Genomic DNA, 26,619 nt, shown 5'->3' with positions numbered 1-26,619 from the left:
GAACGTTCTGCGTCGATTACTCCTGCTCATCACTCTCCCCATCACCTTCTCTTATAGAGAGGTTGCTGCATACTCACCCCATGGCTCTGCGGACGATGCACCCGGGAAAGTAGCCCAGGCAGGAAACTGTCCTCACGGTTTTCCTCATTCTCTTTGGGCTCTGCCTCTTCTTCCCCTCCCTTGCAGAAGAAGAAGAAGAGTTGCAGTTCCAGGTGATCATCAGACTCGGAGCAGATGGAGAAAATCTGGTCAGCTGTTTTCCACCAGGGAACTGTTCTTGCTGAATTGCTGTGGGGACAGTCGGCACCACCTACCTGCCCCGTCTTCCCCCTTGGGGCCCCACGTGGCTGCGAGCACAGATTGGCCACAGGAGAACATACTGTCCATCGCAGCAGGTGGGCGTTCCCATCTGAGGATGTGGAGTCGGACGGCACGTCCCCAGCGGTAAAGCACGCCCTCTCGGCAGAGCTCATACTGCTAATCAAAAGGGCCACTGGAACCTTGCAAGTGCCCTGGCCTACAGCAGGGGAAAGAAGGTAATTCATTTTTGATGATGAGCCTACCACCCCTCCCAAACCCGGGGGCCCTAATCTCAGATTTTCTATATGAAATCCAGTCTTCCTGGGACCATCCTGCAACCTCTCCTGCTGATTCCCATATAATGGATGCCCTATATAGAGTGCATGATGCGGAAAAGCTGGGCCCATTGAGGCTTCCATTGCTGCTTTGGACCAGGTGCCTAATTTGGCACTGCTATCGAAGGAGACTGCTTGCCGTAACAAGCAGTGTTAGGTTTCTGAGGTGATCCTCGAAGGGGCTTTTTCAGCCATGGCATTCGCTGCACAGCTGGAAAAGAATAGCAGCATCCTGGTAGCCTACCTGTTGCATTTGCTGCGGCCCCCCCACGAACCACAGGCCCTCACTACAACAGCTATGTGTCCAAACTGAACGGACAGGCTGTAGGCAGCTTTTGCTTTCTCAGGCATGAGTGCCTGACGGGGACAAAGCCCTGCTGTTAGACGCCGTGGTCACTCGGATGAGATGTTGCAGTGCTCTCACTGCGTGCGGGAATCCACTAAGGAGCTGGTTCGCCTGTTTCCCAAGCAACCATCTCCGGCGCGTAAACCAGTGGCAAGCTGTTGCCCTAGGGTCCAGCAACCCAAGAAACAGGCATAGCCGGCTTCGCCTGCTGCCAGAGGCAATGCTCAGGATCAGCCCAAGGTTTCTCACCATGGCGGTCGTGATAGGTTCCGCCGCTCTGCACTAAGGCAGAAGGTGAAGGCTAAGCCACAGGCGAAACAGTAACCCTAGCAGTTTACTGCCACAGGCCCAGGGCCCCTTATCAGGGAGCCATCTAGACTATTGGAGTCAGTGTGCGACAGACATCTAGGTGCTTACTACAGTTTAGACCAGCTATTCGCTACAATTCAAGCACGGCTGACCTCCCTTTTGGGGAGTGACTACAACATCAGTCATAGATTCACAAGACGCCACTGTGGTGTTTCAGGAGGTGGCAGCTGTGCTGCAAAAATGGCCTATTCGCATGGTAGACCCCCACGAGATGGAGGAAGGGTTCTACTCCAAGTACTTCCTAGTGCCAAAGTGGGATGATACTCGACCTCAGGCAGGTCAACCTGTATCTGAGTCGAAGGCAATTCAAAATGTTGACAATACAACGGCTGTTGCAGTCAGTCAGGCCAGTCGACTGGTTCACTCACCAAGGTGGACCTCAAGGATGCCTATTTCCACATCCTCCTAAAAACAACACACAGGCTTTCAGGGAACTGTTTGAGTTCTGTGCCTTGCCATTTGGCCCCTCCCTAGCACCACATGCCATCTCTAAGTTCGTGGAAGCTATTTTGGCCCCAGTGAGACTCAGAGCCATCAGAGTACTCAACTCTCTGGACGACTGGCTAATTTTGCCGGTCTTGAGCACAGGCACAGGCCCACATGGAACTTGTCACAGGCCACTGGTTAGGCCTAATGGTGAATCCTGTGAAGAGCCAGCTCACGCCTTCCCAGACAGCCTCCTATCTAGCAGTGTGCATGTATTCCAGGTCTATGCTACCCACTGTTGGTTGGTAGAGTGCAGAGAATAGCTGCCTGTTTGGAGCTCTTTCAGCTCAACAGAGTGCTCACCGTAGTAACATTCCAGAAATTTCTGGGCCTGATGGCAGCAGCTTCCCAGACCCTTCCATAAGGTCTCTCACACGTGTGTCCTCTGCAGGCCTGGTTCAACAGCAAAGTCTTCCAACCCACGTTGAACAGTGGCTGCATATCGACAATGTCCAACCTCTGTCTAAGGGCACTGTCTTGGTGGAAACAGCCAGGCCATATACGCCTAGGCATAGAGCTAGCCAGTGTTACCAGAAGGGAGGTTGGCATCACAGACTCGTCCAGCCTGGGTTGGGCGCTGTGTGGAATGGCCGGGGTGTACAAAGTGTGTGGAACCCCCCCTTGGCAGGGTCTCCACATCAGTGTTTTGGAGCTGCAGGCAGTTTATCTGTCCATGCAGAATTTTTTGCAGGAGGTTCAAGGATGACATGTGCTTGTCTATACAGATAACACAACAGTGGTGGCTTACATCAACCACCAGGGCAGCCTGCTGTCGCCCAGTCTTAATCATTTGGCCTGCAAGCTTTTCCTGTGGGCGTATTAGAACCTCCTCTCACTGTGGGCAATTCATCTGCCTGGGGTGTCAAACTAGGTGGTGGACCTCCTCTCAGGGTCCCCAGCAGCTCAATGGAGGCTTCACCACGAGGTTGTAAGCCAAATTTTGGAGAGGTTCTGGAGAGCAGAGATAGACCTATTTGCCTCCCATTAATCAACCCACTGTCCCATCTGGTTCTCCATAATAGGAGGCAAGGACCCAATGGCAATAGATACCTTGGCCGAGACAATTGTTATGCCTTCCAACCAATCTCCCTGCTCCTGCTGGGTCTGGAGAAAATTGGGCAGGACTTGGCCAAGGTGCTCCTAGTAGCCCCATATTGGCACAGAATGATCTGGTTTTCAGTCTAGTGTGACAACCTCTGAACTCAGTGCATTCTTCACACTCCTGGAGACAAAAGGTCCATAAATCTGCCTTTTGTTGTCTTCTTGGGACCCCTTTGATCTCAGTGGCATTATCTCTTTCGATCTCTCTGAAGTCTTTAGAGCCTGTGCTCATTGTAGTCCACAGCATTGTTATCTTGTTAGCTTGCAGTCAATGTTGGGCAAGAAGCCTGTAGACGCAACGTCTCTATCAATGGTTAGCAGTACATGCAGTTTGAACCAAACAGTCTGCTATCTGCAATATTAATCTCCTTTCAGAAAAGAACACCAGTATAGCTCTGCCAGTCCACATGCGTAGCAAACTGCTAATCAATTCTCGATCCATGTTTTCCAACAAAGGGAAATCCCCCTCTATGTTAAAGATATATGGCATCTATTTCAAGTTGCCATGACAAGGTTGATTAGGTCTCCCCAGGAGCGCACTTCTTGGTAGAACAATTTTTAAAAGGAGCTTGGCGGCTTCGGCTGCCTATGAAAGATATTGGTCCTCACTGGAGGCTTAACTTGGTGCTTCATACACTCATGAAGCCTCCATTTGAACCCCTGCATTCAGCTGAGGTGACATTTTTATCACTCAAATCGTCTTTCTGCTAAATGGGTGAGCGGGATGCAGGCATTCTCAATTGTGAGAACCTGCTTAATTTTTGCAGAAGCCAGGACAAAGGTTACACTCCATTCCAGTTCTGCTTTTTTGCCGAAGACTATCTCAGCATTTCATGTCAAGCAGTGGAATTGGAGGCTTTCCATCCACCTCCTTTCCAGTCTGACAGAAACCAGCAGCTCCATACGCTGTGCCCTGTAGCGTACTATGTTGACAGGAAGAAAAGTATTTTTTTTGTCTGCTATGGGGCGAAGTCCCATGGTCAAGCCCTGCCTAAACAGAGGCTGTCCAAATGGATAGCAGACAACATTTTTTTGACAACATTTTTAAATACCAACAAATGAGTGGATATAAGCAGATACTATTTCATGAACTAAATGTATCAGATACGTTTGGTTTTTTTCCCTATTACAGATAATATTGGAATGAAAAACTGTTCATTTATTTATAAATATTTATTTTGAGAAAGTAAATCAAGAGTAGTGTCCATGAATGCTTATAAAGACCATGAGAATAAATGTGTATTATGTCATTGCAATCACTCAGGTGAAACAATGTCTTGTAATCTGCCCAAACATCAATATTTTGTAAGATCCTTCGGGTCATAGAATAACGCTTTTTTTATACATGCATCTCTAAGCAAAATATGTAATAAAAAATACTTAAGTTACTTGGGGGGTGGGGTCATGGTCGGGCTTGTGCTGATCACAAAACCAGAGAATGCAAGAATGCAAGCTAAGCAATCCGGAGGGGAGTGCTGTGTGTGATTTTCTTTAGATAGTAGATGCGCTGTAGTCGGATCCCGCAGAATAACGCAGAATACATTTCAGTGTAGTTCTCAAACTTAACAGACTGATGATGATAATAACAAATAAATAAACATTTGCACAGTGGACCGGCTCATTGAGATGGAAATAACCAAACGGCAATGAAATGTGAGTAAGCAAGATTCGCGAGGAGCGGACTTTTGATATCCTGTCGGTGGTTCTGATCGTACAAGCTACAAATTCCCTTAAAACTGGGTGCCCTGTTCAAAACCAGACACTTGCCAACCTTAAGCCAGTGTCAACGTACTTTAAAGGCACCTGAAGTCGTAAGCTAATTTAAAATATTTTTGCTTATATGACTTTCTCTGTCGTTAATATAAAAAATATAAATATTTTAAAACTAGCCGGAGATAACTAGCAGCAGTTACATTATCGTTGTAAGTCATTTTAATCAGTAAGTACACATTGAACATTTTTATGCTGAAACACCTGTCAAGTTTGTAGGTTTGCAATTACTCAGTTTGCTTGGTTTCTTAGAGCTTCTTAATTGAAAAAAAAAATGTAATAAATCAGTGCATTTTCCTCTCATTTGTCTCTTCACAGTTAGTCCTTCCATTTGCCGCCCACTTTTTAACAAAGTTAGAAGCCTATGATTGAGACATAAAATTCTTGAACATTTGCTTCTGACATTGATTAAAACACTGAATTGTTGTACTGCTTTTAGAATGAAACAGGTATAGTTACCAAAACTGACTAAGTGTTATTGAATTAGAAATGTTTTTGGTCCAGAACTTATCTACATTCAAAGCGAGTATCATTTACATTTTTATTATTATACAGTTCAATAAAAAAGGCAAAACCATTATTTTTACAGATGGTTATTAGTTATCAACATTGAAAACAATGTCAAACTCCTTATATTAAGTCTTTCAAAACTGTCAAAATGGTCGTTGAAAAGTCCTTGAAATTTGTATCAGAAAAACTGTATGAACCCTACATTAACCTTCATGTTCACTGTGTCCATGATTGTAGCAGGCTTGAAGGAAAAAGGATGCAGAGTTCTGTGCATGCAGTGCTTTTAATGCCTCGTGGGCAGGCATGACTGTCAGACTCTGACAAGCAGCTTTGATACATCTATTCAGGTTTCAGGGTCTTTACGAGATAAACATGCATACATAATGGTTACATTGCTATTTCAGGGAACCAGGGTTATGTAAATATATTGGTATTGATGAATAGATGAGTTCATGTACCAGTTTTGTGGTTTACCACATGTTAGGTGTGTTACGATATTGACATTGTTCCTGTTTGGTGCACCGCAAATATTTTAATTACAGTTGCAATGGTTAATGCTCTGTTCATGTTCCCTGATAAAAGCTACAGTAATATTGTCTTATTCATTACTCGACTAAATGCAATGCAGTCAGCTTATTTACATTTAGTATGAACTGATTGCTGTATTCTACTAATGGTTCTCTTCTCTTAAATAATAATCTGTATTCGTAAAATGTTTGTTTTAAGCTTTCAAATTCCGATTGACAAGAAACAGTGTTAAAATTACAATGATATTTTTCAGGTTTTTTCAGATTTTCAAATATAAAATAGCCAAAAGATAACGTGAAAGGAAGTGTGATTTCTAAAAAAAAAAAAAAAAAAAAAAAAAATGCCACAATATTTGGGAATGACTAACATTTTCAAAGTAGTTTGCAGTATTTCTCCATTTTTAGCAAGTGTTCATTTTATAACTTGCATGATTTATACTGTGATAGTAAGCTTACCACAATATATATTTTTGACGGTTGTCATACCATGGAAATTTGTACCAGCCCACCCCTAATATGAAAAAATCCACACCACAGGTGCAGGGGTACCTCAATTGTTATCAATTCACTCCCAGTGCAGAATCAATTCTTATCAATTCACTATGTGCATAATAACTGTGTGAGACAGTCACTTTTCATCTTACCTCGAAACATGTTTCTGCAATGGTGGCTGCCTAGACTGTACAAACTTCAATGTGGGATCATTCATGGCAGTCATCATTGTAGAAACATATTTTGTGGTTAAATTGAGAACAGTTGTCCATCCCTTCAGTTGTGAGATGGCTTAATCATTAAAATATGTTAAAATATTAAAATATGCATATTTTTTAAAGAGGAGACTATTCAGGGATCCCAAGATATTTACTGTTTTCTATATAGTTCCTTATAAATAAACAATACTCACCATGCCTCCAGGCTCGGGAATGATTGTAGTTAATGAACAGCATCCATTCCAGTCTGTGGTTCAGTGATGCCAACTCGGGGGACAGTTTTCATTAAAGGGGGCGAGGGTTATAGAAGGAGAGCTGGCTGTATTACAGTGAGGTATAGAGGGGCGCAGCTTGAAGAAGAGTTGGAGTGGTACTGATTGAGGGAGAGTCAGGGGCTCTGTTACAGTATAGATGGGTACAGCTTGAGGGAAAGTCAGGGGCTCTGTTACAGTATAGAGGGGACCAGATTGATGGAGAGTTGGGGACTGTTTCTTTACATCTTCTAATTGGTCAATGTGTAAATGCAGTGTTCTTATTAGCTCTTGTCGCCTGTTCCCAGAATGCTGTGAACTTCGTTGATGATAGTTTCCCCCCTGGCCCGCGCTCAGTGGGGTTTCCCGAGGGAGACAGTGTGCAGCAGCGTGTCAAGAAATGGCTCCGCCCCCACGAGATCAACTGCAGTAACTTCAAGGGCCGCGGGTTGAAATGGTCAGTGTTCTGCACGCCCCGCCCCTCTGACATCATGCAGGGGCTTCTGGGAAACTGCTGGTGAGTTATGCAAATGTTTTTTGGGTTTTTTTTTACTCACAATTCAGTTGTCGAGCCCACTAGCCCACCATCTCCTTTGCTTAATATACGTTACCAGAAGTTGAAAGTTACTTTATCACATGATTTCTCAGGTCTAGGAAGCAAAAGAATAAAGCAATACTACACAGGCAAAATGCAATCAGTTCATTTAAAAACCAAAAAAACACGTAAAAAATATAAGAGCAAATGTAAAAATGTCTGGGATGTGTAAAAATATACACTGAACAAAAATATAAACATAACATACAACAATTTCAAAGATTTTACTGAGTTATAGTTCATATAAGGAAATCAGTCAATTTAAATAAATTAATTAGGCCCTAATCTGTGGATTTCAAATGACTGGGAATACAGATATGTCACTGATACCTTAAAAAAAAAAAAAAAGAAAAAAAAGGTAGGGGCTGGATCAGAAAACCAGTCAGTATCTGGTGTGACCACCATTTGCCTCATGCAGCGCGACACATCTCCTTTGCATAGAGTTGATCAGGCTGTTGATTGTGGCCTGTGGAATGTTGTCCCACTCCTCTTCAATAGCTGTGCGAAGTTGCTGGATATTGGCGGGAACTGAAACACGCAGTCGTACACGTCGATCTAGAGCATCCCAAACATGCTTAACGGGTGACATGTCTGGTGAGTATGCAGGCCATGGAAGAACTGGGACAGTTTCAGCTTCCAGGAATTGTGTATAGATCCTTGCGACATGGGGCCGTGCATTATCATGCTGAAACATGAGGTGATGGCGGTGGATGAATGGCACGACAATGGGCCTCAGGATCTCGTCACAGTATCTCTGTGCATTCAAATTGCCATTGATAAAATGCAATTGTGTACATTGTCCGTAGCTTATGCCTGCCCATACCATAAACCCAGTGTGGCCTTTTATTGTCCCCAGCACAAGGTGCACCTGTGTAATGATCATGCTGTTTAATCAGCTTCTTGATATGCCACACCTGTCAGGTGGATGGATTATCTTGGCAATGGAGATATGCTAACTAACAGGGATGTAAAGAAATTTGGGCACAAAATTTGAGAGAAATAAGCTTTTAGTGCATATGGAAAATTTCTGGCATCTTTTATTTCAGCTCATGAAACATGGGACCAACACTTTACATGTTGCGTTTATGTTTTTGTTCAGTGTATATATTTTGTTGCTCAATGTCCTTTTTAAGGCAAGGAAAGCCCAAAAAGCAAGTGAAATAAAGAAAAAGTATCGCTTCAAAACAAATGTATGTTATACATTGTATTTTTTATGAATTACAAAAAGCAATACAATGACAGTGTTAAAGAACAAGTAGCTTCAATGGCATGCTTTACTTCCCCCATATCTTTTTAAGAATGTGCCGTTGTTCCCACTGGTTCTGAGTGTTTCATTGATTCATATGACAGTCCTTTGAACTGTTTTGAAAAGTTCCTAAAACTTCTAATTTGTCTTGCAGTCCCAAGTATTGGGTTACCATTATGGTCCCCTGGCCCCTCAGTGATGTCACTGTAACAATCCAAAGCAATCAGATTGTGTCAGGTGTCTGACTGAACAAGCACAATGCAGACTGGACGGTAGGGATGTACAGAAACATGTACTTGTACATGCAATTGCCTATTAAGAAGTATGTATTGGAAGATATTCAATAAACACCTACATTAATGTGTTGATAGGCTGTCTTTCTCTCACCTTCACAATTGAGTGCCAATCAATGGCAATTCATTTCCACACTTTAAAAGCCAATTGGAATGATATTTTCCTTTTATTTATTTAATATCTGCCAATAAATACTTATTAAAGGCTATTACGAGTACAAGTATCAGCACACTCCTACCAGACAGATTCGATAAACATAGTGTTATAATAACACTAATTACATTGATGCATCTAAGCATGACTGGAATAAACCTGCAGAGGCTTCTCTTCAGAATACAAAGCAGGTTCAGTGAGGAGTCAAACTAAGGGGACACGACTGGTAGCCGTGGAAATGAACTAAACCCACTGAGAAAGTCATACAAAAGCAACCACTAACATTCAGGTCAACAAAAGTTTCTACCTGGGTAAGTTAATAAGTATAATGTCGATTCTCTTGTTCCACTGCTTCGAAAGTGCTTTCAGTTGCCGCTGGGGAAACCAAAGAAAGGAGACAAAGAATTGTGTCCTTAACAGGGATGTAGTGCTGCAGGGTCGGCAGGGAGCGCAGAGCGCTCACTTCTTGGGCAGGGAGAGCACGGTTCCATACTTCACGTGCAATATTTAACTGTTTTTTTCCTATTAATATATGGAGCTAGGTACACATGTGTATAACCCATACAAATAAGCAAATAATACAATAACCATAAGAAACCCTTGAGAGATAAATAATGAACAGTTTGCATATAGCATGCCCGGTGTGGAACAACAGGTGTGAATAATGTAGAGAGGTGACGGGAACCTGTATCAACGCTGTGCTGAGGTGTCAGCATTTTACAATTAGATGCAATAATTGGAACGGTTCTTATTTTTAAACCCATATATCAGACATCAAAGAATATAGCATAAGCTAAACATTTATTTAAAAGATAAAACTCAATCGCAATATATTCAATGAGTGTGCATTCTGTACATTTTCACGTACAGAGAACACAAAAAAACATACCTGCACAATGCAATGGCGCAGTCACGTTTGATTACAAACAATGCAGTGTTTCCTGCATCATTGCACTATCCATGCTGCTTACCTAATCACGCGAGATGTGATCAAATTCAAATTCAAAAACAGCTTTATTGGCTGTACACGTCATTGCACTTGATCAAGTACCTTATCACATGTAGTCAGTTTGCCCTGAAATAATCCTTATAAGCAGATTGCTTGATTCTTACAATGGATTATTTTACATTGGTTTTGGTGACAGCTTTTAGCGTCACCATTGCGAATGCTGTTAGTACTTGCTAACAGGCAGGCTTTCTTCAGTCTCGTATGTGGTACTTGCCACCCGGTGGACCTATACCGAACCGAGGCCGAGGTTACTGCAACAGTCCTGGCGCTATCCTGGACTGCACCTGTACCAACACTATGCTGACAGGATGAGGTAGTCCGAACTATTTTTTGTCTGCTATGGGGTGAAGAACTTTGGTCAAGCCCTGTCAAAGCAGCGGCTGTCCAAATGAATAGCAGACACAGTCAGGACTGCCTGTGAGCTGGCCAGCTTGCATATCCCCCTAAGAAAAGCTCACTGCCCATTCCACCAGGAGCATGGTAACTAGGTTCAACAGGCGGAATGTCGTGGATCCTCAAAACCCTGGTTTTCGAATAGAGTGTTAAGGGTGGCTTCCTAGTCCACCTTTACAGGCATAAAGGCGAGTTTCTCCCTCAATTTTTTCACCCAAGCTACTTGTTACTGGGGTTCCCTATGATATAGCACAGGGCAGCCTCTTTGCTTAGCCTTGTAGCATTCCAGTTGTTCTGCAATATTGCCCCTGCAACGGCTTTGGTACACTCACCCATACGGTAATGGTTACGTTTTGTACTTGAAAGGGAATGTTGAGTTATTGTCATTATTCTGGTTCCCTGAAATTAGAAATGTAACCATTAAACTTCAAGGTCACTGTGTCCATGATTGCAGCAGGCTTGAAGGAAAAATGACGCTGATATCTGTGAGTGCAGTATTTTTGTGCCCTCAGGTGCGGACCGTGACTGTCACTGGCTCAGAAAGCAGCTTTTGTATACAGTATTCAGGATTTGGGTCCATAGGAGTGTAGCAGCGCGATTGCCCTGCACGTGAGGAAATTAGTGTTGTCGTTATTTCTGTATGGAAATGGATTTATTGTGTGTGCTTTTTTGGAGTTGTTATGTTTAATTGAATGATTGTTTATAGACGGACGCTCAATTGAGACTTGCTGCCTACTAGGCTTGGTTGAAAGGAAGGGCAGCGAGTGATTGTCTCGACCAGCAGGTGGGCGGGTCTCGACTGAGTGTCTGTCAACATAAAAACATCCGGTGGGGATTGTTCTGGGCGACTGCACTGCAAGCTACACAGAGGGGCGTTGCATACACTTAGGAGGAAAGCGTCCACTCTGCAGGAATTACAGCTACGCAACCCTGAAACTGCAACATGGTGCTTGAAGGCAGTACCCAGGCAAGGCTTTTTGAAGAAGCAGCAGTCGTCGTAAGAATACCGGCTCATCAGTAGGTTAGTTTAGGGGATATTCATCCCAAGTAATGTATAGCGAGGGTTACGTAGTGTAGCAGGTTCCTGGAGCAGGACGCCTCGTTCAGTAAGGCTAGCGCTCGCCCTCTGTTGCAACTTTTATTTGTAGTTTTTGTACTGTGTTTTATTTTGCCTTTTGTACAGTCTCCTGTATATGTCCTCTGTGTGCTACCATTGCTGGTATACTTTTTGTGTGTGTTAATAAAGCCTGCGCATCTGTGCCGGCGTTTCAACTCAACTTCCATGTCTCTCTGTCCTGCATATGAGCGGTTACCCACACACGTGACATGAGTACCCTGTCACAAGAAGGACGCTATCCGCTGTGTACAACATTTGCATTACCCAGCTGCATTCATTAAAAGTCAGATCTATTTTTCCCATTAGGGCTTCTAAATATACTTTAGCCTTTCTTTTGATGCAATATTTATTAAAGCTGCTAGCAAAAAGGAAATGTAGGCATAATGCACCCTGCTGAGAGATTTGTTTTTTAAATAAAGTGAATTGAGTGCATCTCTCGCAACACAGCCCTCATGTGAATGCTGGGGGGGGGGGGGGGGGTTCAATTGCTTTTAAATAAAGGGAATTTACAGGCAATATTTATTTTCGCAGTTTCAGAGAGTAAGACAGTTACAGCTGGTCATTTTTCAAACTAATGTTTTACTTTAATAATAATAATAATAAACTTTATTTTATATAGCGCCCTTAAAAGCATTTGTCTCAGGGCGCTTAACAAAAGAAAATACTTTAAGAAGTGGTTGAAAAGGATTAGATAAGATTGACTTTGTCAGTCTTATTCTATGTACTGCAGACTCAGGGAATCTCATTGTTCAGCCAGTCCGTGTATAAAACAAATGTTTTCAACCCTTATAAAACTTTAAAAACATAGCAGTGTGCAATAGTGTAGTGAACGTTTAGATGAGCATTGTAAAGTACAAAGAGGTATGGGAAAGCATATTAAAAAACAAAAAATTAGGGTTGTTTGTATCGTCACACGTGCACGTCATGTTTTGCAATCTACTCGTAACATTTCATGTTTTCTCCATTGTAAAGTACAAAGAGGTATGGGAAAGCATATTAAAAAACAGCAAGCCACAGTAAATGCATAGTATAACCATGAGAAAAGCATGGGAAACCTGCACATTACCGTAGTAAAATTATATAAGGGTTATGAGTAGAGGCAGTCCAAACCTGAGGATGATGGAGTTATCGTGGAAATCACGGAATTTTCAGACTCCTACCGAATTCAGTCTTCCACAGATTTGCTATATTGTGCAGCTGCATTGTCATCATAATTATTATCATGATAATATATAACTTAGTTGTTTGGTTCTAGTCTTGTTAAAGTAATAGATGTTTTGTTGCCTTCAAAAAGTTAATTAAAGACTGTAGTTATGTGGCCCAATAAGAAATATCTTCCGATGTGATGAGATATTTTTGCTTGACTGTTTCTGAAGGTTTTACTGACAAAGTGCTTGATACATTTAATTGGAAGTACTTCACACATAAATGGTTTGAAGTGATTGTTTACTTGATTTACATTTTTGTAAGCCATTATTAATACAAATACTAAACACGTAAGATGCTTCGCAGAACACTTGGCAGATATCTACTTAAAATGTCCACAGTTTTGTTTTTTCCCCGCGGATTCAGACTGAGATAAAATGCTTAAAACAGAATAGCACAGTGGACCTTTTCAGCTATAAACATGCCTTCTTACAATATTGTCAATATAATAAACAACAGGAAATATGTGACTATGTATGCCTGTGCACTCCCTGTGTGGTGCTCTATGTGAGCAAATATATTAAATGATTACTTTTCACAAGTTTTTACAAAGGAAGATACTGACAACATGATCCACATGTCATCCAGTTCCTATCCAGTTTTAAATAACTTTAGCATAACTGAGGCAGAAGTGTTAAACGGACTAGGAGCTCTTAAAATAAACAAATCCCCTGGGCCGGATGAGATCCTCCCAGTAGTACTCAAAAGAAATTAAAGAAGTAATTTACAAACTGCTAACCAAGAGCATGCAGCAGTCTCTTGACATAGGGGTGGTACCGACAGACTGGAAAATTGCAAACGTAATACCGATCCACAAAAAGGGAAACAAAACTGAACCAGGTAACTACAGACCAGTAAGCCTGACTTCTATTATATGCAAACTTATGGAAACTGTAATAAGATCCAAAATGGAAAATTACCTATATGGTAACAGGGTCCTGGGAGACAGTCGACATGGTTTTAGGAAAGGGAGATCGTGTCTAACTAACTTGCTTGATTTTTTTGAGGATGCAACATCGATAATGGATAATTGCAAAGCATATGACATGGTTTATTTAGATTTCCAGAAAGCTTTTGACAAAGTCCCGCACAAAAGATTAATTCTCAAATTATGATTCTCACATTAATGATTTAGATTCTGGTATAGTAAGCAAACTTGTTAAATTTGCAGACGACACAAAAGTAGGAGGAGTGGCAAACTTTGTTGCAGCAGCAAAGGTCATTCAAAATGATCTAGACAAGATTCAGAACTGGGCAGACACATGGCAAATGACATTTAATAGAGAAAAGTGTAAGGTACTGCACGCAGGAAATAAAAATGTACATTATAAATATCATATGGGAGATACTGAAATTGGAGAAGGAATCTATGAAAAAGACCTAGGAGTTTTTGTTGACTCAGAAATGTCTTCATATAGACAATGTGGGGAAGCTATAAAAAAGGCTAACAAGATGCTCGGATACATTGTGAAAAGTGTTGAATTTAAATCAAGGGAAGTAATGTTAAAACTGTACAATGCACTAGTAAGACCTCATCTTGAATATTGTGTGCAGTTCTGGTCACCTTGCTATAAAAAAGATATTGCTGCTCTAGAAAGAGTGCAAAGAAGAGTGACCAGAATTATTCCGGGCTTAAAAGGCATGTCATATGCAGACAGGCTAAAAGAACTGAATCTGTTCAGTCTTGAACAAAGAAGATTACGTGGCGACCTAATTCAAGCATTCAAAATTCTAAAAGGTATTGACAGTGTCGACCCAAGGGACTTTTTCAGCCTGAAAAAAGAAACAAGGACCAGGGGTCACAAATGGAGATTAGACAAAGGGGCATTCAGAACAGAAAATAGGAGGCACTTTTTTACACAGAGAATTGTGAGGGTCTGGAATCAACTCCCCAGTAATGTTGTTGAAGCTGACACCCTGGGATCCTTCAAGAAGCTGCTTGATGAGATTGTGGGATCAATAAGCTACTAACAACCAAACGAGCAAGATGGGCCGAATGGCCTCCTATCGTTTGTAAACTTTCTTATGTTCTTGTGTTCTTCCTGTGTGGTACTCTGTGTGAGTCCTGTGTTCTCCCTGTGTGGTGCTCTGTGTGGGTCCTGTGTTCTCCCTGTGTGGTGCTCTGTGTGGTGCTCTGTGCGAGTCCTGTGTTCTTCCTTTGTGGTGCTCTGTGCGAGTCCTGTACACTCGCTTTGTGAGTCCTGTGTTCTCCATGTGTGGTGCTCTGTGTGAGTCCTGTGTTCTTCCTGTGTGGTGCTCTGTGTGAGTCCTGTGTTCTCCCTGTGTGGTGCTCTGTGTGAGTCCTGTGCTCTCCCTGTGTGATGCTCTGTGTGAGTCCTGTGTTCTCCCTGTGTGATGCTCTGTGTGAGTCCTGTGTACTCGCTGTGTGGTTCTCTGTGTGAGTCCTATGTACTCGCTGTGGTGCTCTGTGTGAGTTCTGTATCCTACCTGGTTTCACAGGTTCCTCAGTGCACTGGCTGTGCTAGCAGAGAGACCCGAGCTGGTGGAGAGGGTGATGATCACTCGTGTGATCTGCTCTGAGGGGGCGTACCAGGTGAGGCTGTGTAAGGACGGCACCTGGATCACTGTGCTGGTGGACGACATGCTGCCCTGCGATGAGTACGGGTACCTCCTCTTTTCTCAGGTGAGTGAGTGACAGGGCTTCAGGATCTTTCAATGGATACCCCAAATTGTATCCTTTTGATTAATGTACTTTTGACGTCTGTTACCCATTAACCTAAATCAGACCCATTGTTTACTAAATAACACTGAATAGATCTTACTGTTTTACTAATCTAAAGACACTTTGATTGATAGCCTACATAACGTGTGTCTGTGGCAGGCAACTAGAACGGAAGAGCAGCTTATGATCTCCTAGTCAAAGCACCTTAACACAGACTTATCAAAGATTGAAAAATACACAGTATTCAAGTCTTTGTAATAAGCCACTCAGAATGATTGCAAACATGGGATAAAAGGAAGGTGTGATGAGACTGGAGGCAGGGTTCAGAGCTGAACTTGTTCACTGTTTGGGGCTGGTGTTGTTTTTAGGCCCAGAGGAAGCAGCTGTGGGTGGCTCTCATCGAGAAGGCTCTGGCCAAGCTCCACGGCTCCTATTTCGCACTGCAGGCCGGCCGGGCCATCGAGGGCCTGGCCACCTTGACCGGAGCCCCCTGTGACAGCCTCATGCTGCAAGTCAGCTCCACAAACCCACGAGAGGAGCCCATTGACACAGACCTCATCTGGGCAAAGATGCTGAGCTCCAAGGAGGCAGGGTGAGTCTGGGAGAGAGCTGAGGCAAACCCATTGTCAACACACTTCCAACTGACATTTTTTGTTTTTTGAAATTTTTTTTTTTTTTTTTTTTTTTTAATCCCAGACACAAAGCAGGTGGTCTCACCTCAGTGTGTAAAGCAATGGCAGGCTGGATTTGCATGATTCCTTATAATATTAAAAAGGAACATGTAACAATAAAAAATCTACATATGAATACAGTCACCTAAAAAAGAATGGCGGGGGGGAAACAGAAGATGGCTATGTCCTTTAGAAGCAGGCGCTGATGGTTTTGCCAGGTCGGTATTTGCTTGGTGAAACCTGGAGTGTGGTCTGTAGTCCTGTCTCATGCTGTGCTCTCTCTGCCCCCGTCTCTCTCTATGTATCTTCCTGCCTGTACAGTTTCCTGATGGGTGCCTCGTGTGGAGGAGGCAATATGAAGGTGGATGACAATGTGTACGAGAGCCTGGGGCTTCGGCCTCGCCATGCCTACTCTATACTGGACGTGAGGGATGTGCAGGGCTACAGGTAAGGGTAGCAGCACCTATGTAGGCAAGCAGACGGAGAACGTTCTTTAACCGAAAAGGAGCAAGCCTATTTAAATTGTAAAAACAGTGAAGGAGTGACTGTGGTTTCTCTGCCCCCCCCCAGGCTCCTGAGGTTGCGGAACCCCTGGGGGCGCTTCTCATGGAATGGGAGCTGGTCTGACGAGTGGCCCGACTGGCCGCAGCACCTCCGCCACGAGCTCATGGCCCACGGGAGCAGTGAGGGAGTCTTCTGGATGGAGTATGGAGACTTCATCAAGTAAGTGGAGCCGGACCATCTCCTCAACAAAGTTGGCCAGACCAGTTCCCTTTCAAGTATGAAATGTAACCATTCCCGCATAGGTGTTTAGACCTGAAACCTGAATAAGATATATCAAAGCTGCTCGTAGAGCCTGTGACACAGTCATGGCCCGCCCCCAAGGGCACAAGAGCACTGCGGTCACAGACCTCAACGCCATTTTTCCTTTCAAGAAAAAATGATTCAGATAAGTACCTGTTACTTTTTCTGCTATATATTTTGCATGTGTTGTGTTTTTACACATATTATATGTGATATGAAAAATAATCGCTGTATTCGTTTTATTAATTATGCATATTTGTGCATTTCAACCTGTTGTTTGTTAAGTCCAATGTTCCCTCTAAGACTAAAATGCGTAATTTTTTTTGCAGTAACTGGCAACAACCTTCGCACTCAGTTTACTACTTTTCATAAGTTATTATCATAAATATCAACCGCAAATTGATTCTCCACCATCTCAGGGTAAGCGTCATTTTGAAAGCATTCCTGCAGAGTATGAACATAAGAGTATTTGTGTCTTTCTTGCAGCTGATTCTCTGATTTCCCTGTGTAAAAATGCATGTCACATTAGTGCAGAGCTCGCTCGGCACCAGCAAATCTACAGGTACAGGGTGGGCGAAGCAGGCGTCTGGCGATTCTGCCTCTATAGAGGCTGCTGCTCATGAACTTTACAGTTTTGAACTCGTCGTATAATTGATTTAAATATTTCTGCATTATTTAGAAGTATAAATACTCTGGTATTTACACAATACTCTGGTATATACACAATACTCACACTTCGACGGTTTTTGTTTTATTTCCTTTTTAAAAAACGACCATTTAAAAAATCAAGCAATTTGAAACAGGTAAAAATGTAATCAGAGCATTTGTCGAAAATCTGATTATCTATATGAGGATGGTGGGATAGTGTTCTTAAAGTTTTGCTGTAATTCGCGTGATCGTGTACGAGTCAATTCGATTAAATATCATAATGCTAGTCAAACGCATAGAGAATAAGAAAGCAAATAAGACGGCAACAATGGCAAAACACCGCATTCTAAATTTAAAGTAAACTGTAAAATTGTTGAGATACTTGTGTTGGAATATTGTTACAAAATTGTATAATGCAACAAAAATATATTAAAAGGGTTAATGCATGGCCAAAGGTTTCTCACTGATAATTTACCCTTTCTCAGTCAAAATGGCAACTTTCTCAGTATCTAAAAAGCTTAGAGGGAACACTGGTTACGTCCCACTGCGACCTTGTGCCCCACGTGAAGCCAGCGGCTCAAGTTTCTCCTTCCCAGGGATCAAGTAACGTAAGTCGGCTGACTTTGTGATCTCCCTTTAGGCTGCAATAGCTCTCTCTGGAGTTACTTATTTCTCATTTTGTCTTTGGCTAAAATGGTGAGACGTTTCATATTATTTATGTAATTGTTAAATTACTGTATATTGTTGAAGTGTTTCTCATTGTGTTTTTTCTGTTTGTACAGAGACTAAGCACAGCCCTGTCTGCAATGTGGTGCTACGGCACATATATAGTTAGAGCAGCAGCTGGGCTAACCGCAGCGCTGCGCAAGACCAAGGTACTTGCTCCGGTTGTGATTGCACAGTATCTTGATGCCGTTTTGGTGACAGATTTAGTATCACCGTTACGAAGGTTGTTAGTTCATTCTAACAAGCAGGCTTCCCTCCGTCTCATGTGAGTACTGACCGAGTGGTTTTGCCAGTGACTTGTACAGGTGGGCATCCCTGTACATTGCTACCTGTGGTAACTGCGAACCAGTGGACCGTACTGTACGGTACCGAGGTCACGACCCATTCCGTTCCTGACACGGTGCCGAACTGGGACTGAGATAACCGCACCGGTGCTGCTCCAGTACTGTACCTTCCCGGTGCTAAAATCACCGACCTGGTACCGTTCCGACCCTGTGCTAAAGTCACTGAACTGACCCAGTACCATACCAACACTTATTTCCACATCCCCATAAAACCAGCGCACAGGAAGTACCTGCGGTTTGCTTTTCAGGGAATAGGATACAAGTTCCCTGTCTTGCCATTTGACCTCTCCCTAGCTCCCTTTGCCTTCCGGAAGTGCATGGAAGCTATCCTGGCCCCATTGAGTCTCAAAAAGGTATTGTCTGGACGACTGGCTCATTTGCGTCCAGTCTTCAGCACAGGCGGGTTAACCCTAACCCTAACCCACACAGAACTTGTCACCAACCACCTTCAACGGTTGGGCCTTACGATGAATCATGCGAAGAGCCAGCTCACACCTTCTCAGACAGCCTCCTGTCTAGCAGAGTGCTTGGACTTTACATCCGTGCTGTCCACTCTGTCGGGTGACAGACTGCAGAGAATATCTGCCTGTTTAGAGCTCTTTCAGCTCAACAGAGCGCTCACAGTAGTAACGTTCCAAAAATGGCAGCAGCTTCCCAGACCATTCCATTGGATCTCCTGCACGTGCACCTTCTGCAGGCCTGGTTCAGCAGCAGTGTTCTCAGCACCTCAGAGTGGAGGCTTTACCCTGAGGTGGTAAGCCTGGTCTGGGAGAGGTTCTGGAGAGCAGAGATAGGTCTCATGCCTCCCAGGAATCAACCCACTGTCCCCTCTGGTTCTCCATAAGAGGAGGCAAGGACCCAATGGCAATAGATGCCATGGCACAACAGTGGCCGAGTCAGATGTTATAAGCCTTCCCACCGCTTTCCCTGCTCCCGCTGTGTCTGGAGAAAAGTATTGGCAGCCATTTCAGCTTGCCATGTCAAAATTGACTCGGTCTTCCCAGGAGCTCACTTCCTGATGGGGCAATTTTTGAAAGGGGCTCGGAGTCTTCAACCGCCTGTGAAGGATGTTCCTTGCTGGAGGTTAAACATGGTGCTCCATTTGAACCCATGCATTCAGCTGAGCTGAAATATTTATCACTCAAAGTGGCTTTCTTGCTCGCTATCTAAGCAGAGGCTGTCCACATGGATAGCAGATACAGTCAGGACTGCCTATGAGCGAGCCCATTCGACCACTGGCATGGCAACTTCGTGGGCTTTATTACAGGGTGCATGCCAAGCAAATTTGCAATACAGCGTGTGGGCTACTCCCCCTACCTTTTACTAGGTTTTACAGACTTAATGTTCTGGATCCTGAAAACCTTGGTTTTGCAACTAGAGTGTCAAGGATGGCTTCTCAGTCGACCCTTACAACACAGACATAGAGGTGAGTATCTCCCTCAATTTTTTTAGCCCTAGCTACTTGTTCCAGTTATTTTGCAGTCTTGCTCTTGTGACAGCTTTGGTACACTTACCCATACGGTAATGGCTACATTTCCTACTTGAAAGGGTCTTTGACCGCAGTGCTCTTGTGCCCTCGGGGGCAGGCCATGACTGTGTCACAGGTTCTACGAGCAGCTTTCATATGTCTTATTCAGGTTTCGGGTCTTTAGGAGGTAAACACCCATACGGTAATGGTTAAATTTATATTTCAGGGAACCAGGGTTATGATAATAACCTAACTTTATTGCTTCTGAAAACATGTTTGTTTTCTTTAGTATTCAGTGATTCACCTGAAAGGCTGTAAATGTGTGTGTGTGTGTGTTTCTTTTGTTAAGTACTGTGAGATGTATTTGCAGTAGGCGTTGTATAGGTTTAGTAGGTTGTTGCTGTTTATTTAATTAGTGTTTTATGCAGTGGTGAGCTCCATCTCCTAGCAACCCTTACCCTTTGCCTTATCCCTGTCTGATAACATGCACTGCCCTCTAGTGGTGTTGGAAAGCCAGTGCAGCCTTGCCAGTTAAGTGTAATACAAGAATATTAGGGCATTTCATGTAAAAGATCTATCTGTGAAGTACAGTAATAATAATAATATGTACAGATGCAATCAGCAACCAATTCCCTAATCACATTTAACAACAATCGATTCATTGAGAACAATTTACTATTCAAAAGCAAGTAGCAAAAAAAGTGAAGACTCTTCACAAAAGCTTTCAAATACATAATGTGCACATTTAGAAAACTATGAAATGATATTATTAAAAAAAAAATTAAAAAACCATTATTTAACATTTCTCATCACAAAACTAATACAGAATTCAGATATTTTAAAAGAAGTGTAATCAATCTAGTGGTGAACTATTGTCAATGGACACAATGCTCAGTGAATCTGCCTGTGTAGTTTGAGTGCTGACCCTCTCCCTCCCTCTCAGGTACTTTGACTCTGTGGATATCTGCAAGATCCACTCAGACTGGCAGGAAGTGCGTGTGCAGGGCTCGTTCCCTGCTCGAGCGAGTGGCCCTGTGACGGTGACATCACTGACCGTGCTGGAACGCACTGCGTTGGAGTTTGCTCTGTTCCAGGAGGGCAGCCGGTAAGGAACCGTAACCAAGAACAACAACTGGCTGCTGTACAGCGATACTAAAGAAACTGATACTATTCTTTGACAGGCTGTGTCTTCGTGACATGCAGGCAAAATGTTTGTCACTGAGTATGTTTCTGTAGCTTTACAATGTTATTATCCAGAGCTGTGCTCAGTCCAAATAAAAGAACAACTGGCACTGGCAGAAGCCGCTGGTTGGTGAGGAAAGAAGACCCTAACGGTGCGGGACAACTTCACTCAACAGATGAAATGACACAGGAAGTGCAAGATAATCTGATAGCGTGTTTTACAAAAAGAGATTTCTTGAACCTAGTGTAGTAGTACCACCGTTGTGTTTCTTTGAGACCTACAACAGTGTGCACATTTATTAGAACAATGCTTCTGTTGTGCAAATTAAGTCAAACCACTGTAACTGAAAATCTTGGAAACTTAGTGATTTGTCTAATTTAGTTGATGATTTTAATTGGCCACACATGCAATTAATTTAAAATAGAAAGAGAAGAAGAACACAAAGCCGTAAGATGCCTACTTTAAACATTTTCACATGAGTGTCTATTGTTTCTATATCTCTGATTACTGGCCAAAAAAAGTTAAATTATTACATCCTTAGGTTTTCACACAGGCAGGTTTATAAAGGATATAAATGACAAATCTTGAGGTGTTGTAATAAATGTGTGAATGGATGGGCATGGCGGGAAAAATGTGTACAACTACAGCTACAATCATTTTAACTAGTACGAGAGTCACATCACACTAGTGTTGTATAATTCATAGAACCTACAGTACCAATCCCCGTTCACATGCAAGTGTGCTAGTGCGGGAGTGCTGTGTGAACCTGCTGGCTCCTCCTCTGCCCCTCCCCAGGCGCTCCGACACTGCTGACAGTCACCTCCTGGACCTGTGCATCATGGTGTTCCGCGCCTCCTTCAGCAGTGGCAACAAGCTCAGCCTTGGCCGGCTGCTGGCACACAGCAAGCGCGCCGTCAAGAAGTTTGTGGGCTGCGATGTGATGCTGGAGCCGGGGGAGTATGCCGTGGTTTGCTGTGCCTTCAACCACTGGCAAATTAACATCCCCGGGGCTGCCCTCACTCCGGGTGAGTACCTGTGCATAAGGAATAATGTAATGTGTGTGTGTAATGTATATATATATATATATATATATATATATATATATATATATATATATATATATGTGTGTGTGTGTGTATATATATATATATATAGTGTGTGTGTGTATATATAATGTATATGTGTTTTACATGCTAAACAAGGTCTGTTTACTTCATAACAATTGTATTCAGAGCTGTCCATATATATCTAGTTGTAAATTCTTACTTTTCCCTGTTTGAAGTCACACACGTTTTTTAAATGTTAGTAAAACAAAGACGCTACAGGCTGTGCAGGTTTTGTCTGACCCCATTTTCTCCCTGTGTCTGCAGTATCGAGTCCCATCAGCAGTGGGCGCCCCAACCCAGACCCAGGGTACATCCTGGCAATCTACAGTTCGCGGCAGGTGATGGTGGAGCAGAGTGAAGCCCCTCCCACCACCCTGGCCGACGCCATCATCCTGCTGACAGAGAACAAGGGGGAGCGGCATGAGGTACGTATCCAAAGTTCAGTTTTGATTGAAGCCTAACTGTTCCAAACTGATGCTGAGACAAACGAAGAACCCGACCACAGTTCCCAACATTTACAAGCAAAAGTTTGCACATCATATCTTTTCACTTGTGCATAACTTTATAACTTATAAACATGTAACTGCAGCAGTTTGAAAATATTGACTATATAATACAGGGATGGAAATAAGACTCCTATTGCATAGCACTTTTACCCATTCCAGGTTTTACTACAATCTTAACTAACAGCGTATAGGTGACAAGCGGAGGTTTGTCTTATTACACTAAGGAATGGATTAAACAGCTATGCAGTGGGAGTCTTATTATCATACCTGTGATAGTTATCGGACATTGTTATTAATGCTATTTTCTGATTCTTTAACCTTTTGGCTTTTTTGCAGGGTCGGGAGGGTATGACATGTTACTACCTGACTCACGGCTGGGCGGGTCTGATCGTGGTGGTGGAGAACAGACACCCCAAATACTACCTTCACGTGTCATGCGACTGCACTGACAGCTTCAATGTGGTCTCCACGCGGGACAGCCTGAAGACCATTGACAGTGTCCCACCTCTCAACAGGTAACACGGCACACGCTGCTGCAGGGACTGACTGCCATTATACAAGTCAATGATCAGTATCAGTTTGACAATATAAGGGGACGTCGCTCTGTCTCGTTATTGAGAGTAGACAATATGTAGTCCTGTACGTGTGCAATTTTTATGATAAGAACATATGAATGAGAGGTGGCCATTTGGCCCATCAGTGCTCATCCGGTTCCTGGTAGCTGATTGAACTCAAAGCTTTCAGGATGGGCCTGCCATTTGAACTGCATTGGAACAGCTTTGAAATCGGTCGTGTTCATTTCCTTCTGCAGTAGACAGTCCAAAATCAAACCGGTTTCAATTGGCATCCCAATTATTCAGCATCAATATAGCTAGGTAACCCATTCCATACCCTGACCTAATACTGAAAACCCTAATTTTGTAATTGTAAAGGGGATAATGTTACTAAATACTTGTTTCTTTTGATTCCAGTACCGCTCCAATTGACTCTCTCTCTCTCTGTCTGTCTCCCCCTGCAGACAGGTACTTGTAATGCTGTCCCAACTGGAAGGGAATGCTGGCTTCTCCATCACGCACAGATTGGCTCACAGGAAAGCAGCACAGGCCTGTCTGGGGGACTGGACCCCGACCAAGGGCACACACAGCCCCCAGCTCACCTTGGACATTGAAGGACTGCACAAGCCCCGGCCACTATGACAGAAGCACAGGCCTCGCGCGCACAGGGGCAACAAAAACAAGAAAACACACCGTGCCAGAACAGGACACACTTTTATAGCAGGAAGCTACAGACGGAAAACAGCACTTTTTAACCCTGCCAAATATTTTTTGGGTCCCCTTTTTTGCACTGCACATTTTTCTGTGCTGTTTTCAGAGAGCCACGCGACTTTACTCCAGCCATTACAGGATTGAGGAGTGTAGCTGCTTAGAAATTAAAAGGGAGTTAAAAAGAGAGAAGTATACTGTAGCTGTCTGTACTGGGGCAACATAAGTCTTTTTTATGGGATGTCCTATCCTTATTCATAATGACTCTTTTAAACTAAGGTGGCATGGTGTAGAGATATAATGGTAAGTGGCAATGGGGTCTTCAAAGTTCACAAACAGAACTGGATTATATTTGGTTCAGTACCACACTGCTTTTTGAACCTGCAATACAATACAGTACCTGTGTGCTAATTTAGTGGTTTTAAAAACTTAATTTTAAGAAAGGAAACCAAGACTTTATCTGTTTTCTGTTTTTATTATGCTGATAACCTTTTAGTTATTTTTTTTACATACTTAAGTTCTTCATATAGTGCGGGAAAGATGCGAAAGCCTCATGGAGACTGTTGGTGGTTCTGGATCAGGTGGAGGTTTATTTTGTCTTGTGTCTGGTCTGGGTCTGCACTGGCTCCATTAGTTGTCTAATACAGGAAAGAGCTATAACCATCGGTGTGTGTATACTGTAGTAATATTGACTGGAGTTGAGGTTTAAAATGGAAAACTGTTGCCCAAAGTATAAGGTGAAAACTGAGGTCAATATCTATTTTATTAAACTCGAATTAAAGATTATTTATCTGGAGAAATCTGTGATGCAGAGGCAGGTCAACCAGTTTGTTTATTGAGTCATCAGAGGGCTTTTATAGACTGATTTTTTGGAAGTGGCACAAACCGCATTAGGCAATCTACAGTGCGACTTTCAAACTTGAATTACATGTTTTAATAATCTTAATAACCCAATAGCTACAACAAACAGGTGTGATGTTATTTACCATTTGTATATAATTTACCAGTCTGCATATTTTTGAGGTACCAGACACTGAAGAAGGCATTGGTTGTGTTATGGATGATGACTAATTGCTGGCATTGGTGGTCAACCGTGTAAATGAATGTCGACTTTATGACGAATGAAGGTCAACTGCGAAATATAGAGAAAGACACGGCAGCTTCTAGCCACTGTAAATCTTGAAGTATTGAAAGTATGCCTTTCAGGGGGTGGGGGGCATTCTGGAAGTAACGTACGGTAGCACTGAGCTCAAAGCTGTATACAGCAAGGTAGACATTCAGAAATGCAGCTCCAGTTTAGTCCAGTCCGCAGAATCATTGAGTCGTTGTGTACTTTGACAGGCTTTAGGGATTCTTGGTGTGCTGATTAAATCTATCAGGTCATCTGCTCAGTCGATGCAGGTGTGTATAATTTTACTGTACATTTCATTTGTTTTAGTCATTTATTTAAATGTAAAACTCATAGAAATTGAGGGACAATGGTTTTAAATGTAAATGCTAGCATCTTGAGCCAGATTTGAACCCGGGTCTCCAGAGAGACAGCGCCATCTAGCCCCCTAATGGAATACACTGTGCTGTATTGTCTTGCGGTGCTGTCTGAGCTGTATACCACTGTCACAGACTATCCAGACCTGTGCTCTTCTGGATGAGCAGCACTGTAGAAAGACTCCATAGTTTAGCAGTTTTACCTTAAGCATGACAGAACATACTGTGACCTTTTTAGTGACACCTGAGTTGTACAGGCAGGCAGCATGAGAGTTCCCCCCTCACATCAGAGAGAGAGAGAGAGAGAGAGACAGAGACAGAGACAGAGACAGAGACAGAGACAGAGAGCACACACCTCTGTCCACACATTAATTCCTGGGCTCCTCTCAAGCGGAGATTGACAATTACGAGGGTTGCGGTTTGTGAGCCAGATTGCACTGATGTGCACAGGGACTAAACTGATACTACCAAACCTGGTGCCTGGAATATTTCTTTATAAACACAATTACATTTTGTATTTGTATCCACATTACTCGAGTAGGTAGTAGGGGAAGTGTGTCTAGCTGTTGGCTCCCTACCCATGAAGCTCTGGCCCTGTATATACCTGTCATCAGTGTTGGTAATTACTTGAAATTCGGGTATGGGGGTAGGTCAGCAGTGGTTCATCAAAACAGAAAGCTGTTGTTGTTCTACAGTATTGATTGAGTTTCTTTATTGCCTACTGTCTGTTTGTTGAAAGACTGCTTGAGTCATTATTGTAATTAAACTTTTGCAATCTGTCTCTGTAGACCCATCAATTGGCACCAGTGACTGAATTATCTCACCCAACTAGTCTGAAAATCTCATCTGTTTCCAATAAAAACGGGGGCTGTCTACCACTGGTTATATCTGCAGTCTACAGCTCTGGCCAAAAGTTTTGGAAGCCATAATAGTAGTACTGTGTTTAATGTTAGATTTTGAAATGTCACATTTTTCAATTTGTCAGTTTTTCCTCCAGTATATGGAAAACCTCAAA

General features: G+C 42.9%; 1 protein-coding gene across 1 annotated transcript in view; it reads left to right on the top strand.

Annotated features, from left to right (window-relative positions):
* Positions 1-24,144, top strand: part of LOC121300593 (calpain-15-like) — a 78,654-nt gene extending 54,510 nt beyond the window's left edge. The window contains exons 3-12 of the mRNA XM_041229197.1: positions 7,014-7,222; positions 15,179-15,362; positions 15,770-15,993; positions 16,394-16,519; positions 16,643-16,795; positions 21,006-21,167; positions 22,041-22,270; positions 22,616-22,776; positions 23,194-23,372; positions 23,876-24,144. Coding sequence (XP_041085131.1) covers positions 7,014-7,222; positions 15,179-15,362; positions 15,770-15,993; positions 16,394-16,519; positions 16,643-16,795; positions 21,006-21,167; positions 22,041-22,270; positions 22,616-22,776; positions 23,194-23,372; positions 23,876-24,053 — 1,806 coding nt within the window. The 3' untranslated portion in view covers positions 24,054-24,144. The remainder of the gene's footprint in view (positions 1-7,013; positions 7,223-15,178; positions 15,363-15,769; positions 15,994-16,393; positions 16,520-16,642; positions 16,796-21,005; positions 21,168-22,040; positions 22,271-22,615; positions 22,777-23,193; positions 23,373-23,875) is intronic.
* The last annotated feature ends 2,475 nt before the right edge of the window (positions 24,145-26,619 follow it).

The sequence above is a fragment of the Polyodon spathula genome, chromosome 26 (assembly GCF_017654505.1).
Source record: "Polyodon spathula isolate WHYD16114869_AA chromosome 26, ASM1765450v1, whole genome shotgun sequence".
In the NCBI taxonomy this organism is placed as follows: domain Eukaryota; kingdom Metazoa; phylum Chordata; class Actinopteri; order Acipenseriformes; family Polyodontidae; genus Polyodon; species Polyodon spathula.
The sequence above is the reverse complement of the archived record's forward strand: the minus strand, read 5'-3'. Positions and strand labels throughout refer to the sequence as shown.